The sequence below is a fragment of the Pyrgilauda ruficollis genome, unplaced genomic scaffold (assembly GCF_017590135.1).
Source record: "Pyrgilauda ruficollis isolate IOZ18807 unplaced genomic scaffold, ASM1759013v1 scaffold1075, whole genome shotgun sequence".
NCBI classification, from domain to species: Eukaryota; Metazoa; Chordata; class Aves; order Passeriformes; family Passeridae; genus Pyrgilauda; species Pyrgilauda ruficollis.
The window spans coordinates 1,524-9,607 of NW_024508933.1; the positions used below are offsets into that span (position 1 = coordinate 1,524).

The 8,084-nt window shown below is 56.0% G+C and overlaps 1 protein-coding gene across 1 annotated transcript; it reads right to left on the bottom strand.

Annotated features, from left to right (window-relative positions):
- Positions 1-1,286: 1,286 nt before the first annotated feature.
- On the bottom strand, positions 1,287-7,447 carry LOC121356091 (glutenin, high molecular weight subunit DX5-like; the record flags this gene model as incomplete). Its single annotated transcript, XM_041472178.1, has 5 exons — positions 7,420-7,447; positions 6,617-6,841; positions 4,228-5,373; positions 2,883-2,924; positions 1,287-1,375 (listed from the first exon to the last, which is right to left on the bottom strand). Coding segments are annotated over exons 2-5 (1,465 nt in total), but the record flags the coding sequence as incomplete, so codon positions are not given.
- Between the last annotated feature and the right edge of the window lie 637 nt (positions 7,448-8,084).

An 8,084-nucleotide genomic window follows, 5' to 3' on the forward strand; every position in this document is an offset into this window, starting at 1 on the left:
CGCAAAATTAACCCAAAATTGACACAAATTAACGCAAAATTAACCCAAAATTAACCCAAATTTAACCCAAATTAACACAAATTAACCTAAAATTAACCGAAATTGACACAAATTAACCCAAAATTAACCAAAATTAAACAAATTGAACTGAAATTAACACAAATTACCAGAAATTTCACTGAAATTAACTCAATTAACCGAAATTAACCCAAATTTAACCCCAAATTAAATGAAATTCGTACAAATTAACCCAAAATTAAATGAAATTAACTCCAATTAACCCAAAATTAACCCAAATTTAACCCCAAATTAAATGACATTAACACAAATTAACCTAAAATTGACCAAATTAACCCAAAATTAAAGGAAATTAACCCAAAATCAACCCAAATTAACCCAAAATTAATGCAAATTAACCCAAAATTAACCCAAATTAACCAAAATAGCCCAAAATCACCCCAAAATATCCCAAATTAACCCCAAATTCACTCAGAAATCTCCCAAAATCCCCCCAAATCCACCCAAATTAACCAAAATCTATAAAGTCCCAAAATCCCCCAAAATCTCCCAAAATCCCCCAAAATCCACCCAAATTAACCAAAATCTCCCAAACTTAACAAAAAGTCCCAAAATCCCCCAAAATCTCCCAAAATCCCCCAAATTACCCCAAAATCTCCCCAAAACCAACCCCCAATTATCCCAAAATCCCCCAAAATCAACCCAAAATTTCCCCAAATCCCCCAAAATTAAACCAAATTAACCCAAAATCCCCCCAAATTCTCCAAATTTCCCCAAAATCCCCCAAATATCCCCAAATCAGCCAAAATTATCCCCAAAAATCCCCCAAATTAACCTAAAGTTCCCAAATCCCCCAAAATTAACCCAAAATCTCCCAAATTCCCCAAAATTTCCCCAAAATCCCCCCAAATCCCCCCAAAACTGATCAAAATTAACCCTAGAATCGCCCAAAATCCCCCCAAATTTCCCCAAAATGCCCTCCAATTACCCCAAAATATCCCAAAATCTCAAAAAATCCCCCCAAATTAACCCAAATCCCCCCAAATCCCCCCAAAACTGATCAAAATTAACCCAAGAATCGCCCAAAATCCCCCCAAATTAACCCAAAATGCCCCAAAATTAACCCAAAATGCCCCAAAATTAACCCAAAATCCCCCAAAATCCCCCAAGACAGAACCCAAAATCCCTCAAAATTAACCCAAAATCCCCCCAAAATTAACCCAAAATCAACCCAAAATCCCCCCAAGTCCCCCCAAATTGACCAAAACCCCCCAGATTCTCCCCAAACGGCCCCGCCCCTCCCCCACCTGCGCAGGCGGCCCAGGGCGGCTCCGCGGTGACGTCACCGGGCGGGGACCTGGGGGAGGGGCAGCGTCAGAGCCCCGGGGCATTTGGGGAAATTTGGGGGATTTGGGGGATTTTTGGGGGGATGTGGGGAATTTTGAGGATTTTTGGGGGGATTTTGGGGAAAATTTTGGGGGATTTTGGGCAATTTTTGTGGATTTTGAGGAGTTTTGGAGGGATTTTTGGGGAAATTTGGGGAATTTTGAGGATTTTTGGGGAAATTTGGGGGAATTTGGGCAATTTTGGGTGGATTTTGAGGAGTTTTGGGGGGATTTTTGGGGAAATTTAGGAGATTTTGGGGATTTTTGGGAGGATTTGGGGGAATTTCTGGGGGAATTTGGGCGGATTTTGAGGAGTTTTGGGGGGATTTTTGGGGAAATTTAGGAGATTTTGGGGATTTTTGGGAGGATTTGGGGGAATTTCTGGGGGAATTTGGGCGGATTTTGAGGAGTTTTGGGGGGATTTTTGGTGAATTTTGGGGCAATTTTTGGGAATTTTGTGGAAAATTTTTGAGGAGTTTAGGGAATTTTAGGGAATTTTTTTGGAATTTGGGGATTTTTGGGTGAATTTTGGGGGGATTTGTGAAAATTTTGGATTCTTTTGGGGAATTTGGGGGGATTTTGGGTAAATTTTGGATGGTTTTGGGGAAAATGGAATTTTGGGAGGGAATTTGGGGTGGATTTGAGGAATTTGGGGGGGAATTTTGGATGATATTGGGGAAATTTTGGGAGGAATTTTTGGGGGGATTTTGGTGAATTTGGGGAAATTTGGGGGATTTGATCAATTTTGGGGGCTTTTGGAGGGAATTTGGGGAGGTTTGGGAGGATTTTGGAACACTTTAGGAAGGAATTTGGGGGGATTTTGGGAAAATTTGGGAGATTTTGGGGGATTTTGGTGGAATTTGAGGAGGTTTTGGAGGATTTTGGGAGGATTTTGGGTGGATTTGATGAGTTTTGGGGGATTTTGGGAACTTTTTTGGGGTGATTTTGGGATAATTTTTGGGGTGATTTTTGGAACAGTTTTGGGATGATTTTGGGGTGATTTTTGGTGATTTTGCAACATTTTTAGGTGAATTTGGGGCAGTTTTAGGGTGATTTTTGGGCTGATTTTGGGGCAGTTTTGGGATGATTTTGGGATGATTTTTGGATAATTTCTAGGGTGAATTTGGGGCAGTTTGGGGTGATTTTGGGATAATTTTTGGGGTGATTTTTGGGATAATTTTGGGGTGATTTGGGGCAGTTTGGGGATAATTTTTGGGGTGATTTTGGGATAATTTTTGGGGTGATTTTTGGGATAATTTTGGGGTGATTTGGGGCAGTTTTGGGGCAGTATTTGGATCATTTTGGGATGATTTTTGGATAATTTTTGGGGTGATTTGGGGCGGTTTCGGGATCATTGTGGGATGGTTTTTGGGTGGTTTTTGGGGTGATTTTGGGATGATTTCTGGGGTGATTTTGGGATGATTTTGGGATGATTTCTGGGTGGTTTTTGGGGTGATTTCGGGCGGTTTCGGGGCTCACCCGCAGCTGTCGCTCATCAGCTCCTCCGGCTCCTCCTTCAGCCTGGGGGGAGGGGACAGGGACAGGTGACATCATCAGTGGGGACAGGTGACATCATCAATGGGGACAGGTGACATCATCAGTGGGGACAGGTGACATCATCAAATGTCACCAGAGGGGACAGGTGACAATGACAGGGAGAGGACAGCACAGGAAACGTCACCAGAGGGGACAGGGACAGGTGACAGCGATGGGGACAGGTGACAGTGACCCCGACAGGTGACAGTGACCCCGACAGGTGACAGTGACCCCGACAGGTGACAGTGACCCCGACAGGTGACAGTGACCCCGACAGGTGACAGTGACCCCGACAGGTGACAGTGACCCCGACAGGTGACAGCCATGGGGACAGGTGACATCATCAAATGTCACCAGAGGGGACAGGTGACACCATCAATGGGGACTGGTGACACCAATGGGGACAGGGACAGGTGACACCATCAATGGGGACAGCACAGGAGAGATGTCACCAGAGGGGACAGGTGACACTGACAGGGACAGGTGACACTGACAGGTGACACAGACAGGGACAGGTGACAGCCATGGGGACAGGTGACAGTGACCCCGACAGGTGACACTGACAGGGACAGGTGACACCGACTGGGACCTTGCTGTCCCCAGTGTCCCCAAGCCATCCCTGTGCCCCAAACTGTCCATGGTGTCCCCAATGTCCCCAAGTGTCCCCACCTTCCCCAATGTCCCCAAGTGTCCCCAGTGTCCCCAAATGCTCCCAAATGTCCCCGTGTCCTCCTGTCCCCAACGTTCCCAATGTCCCTGATGTCCCCAATGTGCCACTGTCCCCACTGTCCCCAGGTGTCCCCAATGTCCCCCAGTGTCCTTGATGTCCCCAGTGTCCCTGATGTCCCCAGTGTCCCCACTGTCCCCAATGTCCCCCAGTGTCCCTGATGTCCCCAATGTCCCCATGGTCCCCAATGTGCCACTGTCCCCAATGTCCCCCAGTGTCCCCATTGTCCCCAATGTCCCCCAATGTCCCCAATGTCCCCAATGTCCCCCAGTGTCCCTGATGTCCCCAATGTCCCCATGGTCCCCAATGTGCCACTGTCCCCAATGTCCCCCAGTGTCCCTGATGTCCCCAATGTCCCCATTGTCCCCAATGTGCCACTGTCCCCAATGTCCCCCAGTGTCCCTGATGTCCCCAATGTCCCCATTGTCCCCAATGTGCCACTGTCCCCAATGTCCCCCAGTGTCCCCAATGTCCCCCAGTGTCCCCATTGTCCCCAATGTCCCCCAATGTCCCCAGTGTCCCCAGTGTCCCCAAATGTCCCCATTGTCCCCATGTCCTCACCCGCTGTCCCCCGTGTCCAGCTCCAGCCGCGGTCTCTTCGTCCCCGGCCCCGTCCCCTCCCCCGGCCGCTTGGGATGTCCCCAAGGTGTCCCCAGGGCGTCCCCGTGGCCGTTGGGGGCGGTGGCACCCAGCTGGTGGCCCTGAGAGATGTCCCCAAGCTGCCGCTGGCCCTGGCCCATGTCCCCAGGGTGGTGGCCTTGACCGATGTCCCCAGGGTGGTGGCCTTGACCGATGTCCCCAGGGTGGTGGCCCTGCGCGTTCCTGACGTGGTGGTGGCCTTGACCGATGTCCCCAAGCTGGTGGCCTTGACCGATGTCCCCAAGGCGGTGGCCCTGGATGACGTCACTGAGCTGCTGGCCCTGCCCGATGTCCCCGAGGTGGTGGCCTTGACCGATGTCCCCGAGGTGGTGGCCTTGGGCGTTTCCAAGCTGGTGGCCCTGAGCGATGTCCCCGAGCTGGTGGCTTTGACTGATGTCCCCGAGCCGGTGGCCTTGATCAATGTCCCCAAGCCGCTGTCCCTGCCTGATGTCCCCAAGCCGGTGGCACTCAGCGATGTCCCCGAGCTGGTGGCTTTGATCAATGTCCCCGAGCTGGTGGCCCTGCCTGATGTCCCCAAGCCGGTGGCCTTGACCGATGTCCCCAAGCCGCTGTCCCTGCCAGGCGCCGTTGGTGGCGGCCGTGTCCCCATTGGTGACAGCCATGTCCCCGTTGGTGGCAGCCATGTCCCCGTTGGTGGCAGCCATGTCCCCGTTGGTGACAGCCGTGTCCCCGTTGGTGGCAGCCGTGTCCCCGTTGGTGGCCGTGTCCCCGTTGCTGTCCCCGTGGCCGGTGACACCGCGCAGGACAAAGTCCACGATGTCGGGTGGCAGCCCCTCGGGGGGCGGTGGCACCTCGGCGGGGGGTGGCCCTGTCCCCGCTGTCCCCTCTGTCCCCGCTGTCCCCCGGGCGCCGTCGTCGGCCCCGTCCAGCTGCCGGATGCGGGGACAAGGGGACAGCGGGGACAGGGCCAGCGCCGGGGCCACCACGGTGCGGGCGTAGCCGAAGTAACGTCCCCGCGGTGTCACCGTCACCCGCCCCGCCGCGCCGGCCTCGTCGTCGTCCTCGCTGGTGTCACCGCGAGGGGACAGCGGCCGCGGGGGGCGGGGCCTGGGGGGACAGGGACAGTGAGGGGGACAGGGACAGTGAGGGGGGACAGGGGACAGTGAGGGGGACAGGGGACAGTGAGGGTGACAGGGACAGTGAGGGGGGACAGGGACAGTGAGGGGGACAGGGGACAGTGAGGGTGGCAGGGGACAGTGAGGGGGACAGGGGACAAGGAGCACTGGGGAGTGGTGGCCCTGGAGGTGACAGTGAGCAGGGAGGTGACAACGACCTTGAGATGACAGTGAGGGGGGACAGGTGACAATGAGGGTGACAGGGGACAAGGAGCTTGGGGGAGTGGTGGCCTCAGAGTGACAATGGCCTTGGGGTGACAATGACATCATGGGTGACAGTGACCAGGGAGGTGACAATGGCCCTCAAGGTGACACTGTGCCAGTGGGTGACATCGATCCCTGAGGTGACAATGGCATCAGGGGAGGTGACAATGTCCCCAGGGGGAGGTGACAGGGACCTGGCAGTGACACTGTCCTCAGGGGATGTGACACAGTGACAATGTCCCCAGGGGAGGTGACACTGCCCCAGGGGGAGGTGACACTGCCCCCAGGGGGAGGTGACACTGCCCCAGGGGGAGGTGACAATGTCCCCAGGGCACTGACCAGGGGGAGGTGACACAGTGACACAGTGACAGGTGACTGTCCCCAGGGGGGTGACACCGTGACACAGTGACACTGACCCAGGGGGGGTGACACAGTGACATGGTGGCACTGACCAGGGGGAGGTGACACTGTCCCCAGGGGGGTGACACGGTGACACTGACATTGTCCCCAGGGAGGTGACACAGTGACACAGTGACAGGTGACTGTCCCCAGGGGGGTGACACGGTGACACTGACACTGTCTCCAGGTGGGTGACACTGTGACAATGTCCCCAAGGGGGGGTGACACTGCCCCAGGGGGAGGTGACGCGGTGACACAGTGACACTGTCCCCAGGGACGTGACACGGTGACACTGTGGCACTGACCCAGGGGGTGACAATGTCCCCAGGGGGAGGTGACAATGACCCAAGGGGGTGACACTGTCCCTAGCGGGGTGACAATGTCCCCAAGGGGAGGTGACACGGTGACATGGTGACACTGCCCTGGCAGTGACAATGTCCCGGGGGGGGTGACATGGTGGCACTGACCAGGGGGAGGTGACACTGTCCCCAGCGAGGTGACACGGTGACACTGACACTGTCCCCAGGTGGGTGACACTGTGACAATGTCCCCAAGGGGGGGTGACACTGCCCCTGGCGCTGGCCTCCAGCGCCGCCCTCTGTCCCCAGAGCCGCGGTGGCCCCGGGGGTGACGTCGGTGACCTCGGCGGTGCCACCAACCCGCCGGGTGACGTCATCGGGTCAGGTGACAGCGGCACCACCCCGTTGGGTGACGTCATCGGGTCAGGTGACAGTGCCAGCACGCCGTTGGGTGACGTCATCGCGCCGGGGGACGACGGCCTCGGGAGTGGCAGCGACCTGGGGGTGACAGTGACACCGGGGGTGACAATGACACCGGGGGTGACGTCATCCTGTGGGTGCCACCTCCTGGGGGTGACAGTGACACCGGGGGTGACAGTGACACCGGGGGTGACGTCATCCCCTGGGTGCCACCATGCTGAGGTGACAATGACTGGGGAGGTGACAATGGCCTGGGAGGTGACACCAGGAGGTGACACTGTCCCCAGGAGGTGACCTAGGAGGTGACACCGGGAGGTGACACTGAGCTGGAGGTGACACTGGGAGGTGACAGGAGGTGACACTGCCCTGGGGGTGGCCCTGTCCCACTGGGTGACACTGGGAGGTGACAGGAGGTGACACTGAGCTGGAGGTGACACTGGGAGGTGACAGGAGGTGGGGGGGGGGGGTGACACTGACATGGGGGGTGGCACTGCCCCAGGAGGTGACAGAAAGTGACATTGACCAGGGGTGACACTGGGGGGTGACAGGAGGTGACACTGAGAGGTGACACTGACATGGGGGTGGCACTGGGGGGTGACAGGAGGTGACAGAAGGTGACACTACCCCAGGAGGTGGCACTGGGGGATGACACTGATCTGGGTGACAGCGCGGGTGACACTGAGGGTGGCACTGCCCTGGGGGGTGGCACTGACGCCGGGGGGTGACACCCCGGGGGGGGGAGGTGGCCCCGGCGGGTGGCCCCGGCTGGGGACAGCGCCCGGCGCGGCCACCGCGGCCTCGGGGACACCTCGGGGTCCCCCACGGTGGGGATGTGACGCGGCACGGCCGGGGGCTGGCCTGGGGACACGGGGACACCGGTGCCACCAAGGTCCCCAGATCCCCCAATGCCACCAAGGTCCCCAAAGTCCCCAATGTCCCCAAATCCCTCCAATGTCACCAATGTCACCAAGGTCCCCTGATCCCCCAGTGTCACCAAAGTCACCAAAGTCCCCAAATGTCCCCAAAGTGTCCCCAATGTCCCCAGATCCCCCCAATGTCACCAATGCCACCAAAGTCCCCAGTGCCACCAATGTCACCAAGGTCCCCAAATGTCCCAAATGTCCCCAAGGTCCCCAGATCCCCCAGTGTCACCAAGGTCACCAAGGTCCCCAAATGTCCCAAATGTCCCCAATGTCCCCAGATCCCCCCAATGTCACCAATGCCACCAAAGTCCCCAGTGCCACCAATGTCCCCAAGGTCCCCAAATCCCACCAATGTCACCAAACCCTCCATGTCCCAAATGTCCACAATGTCCCCAAAT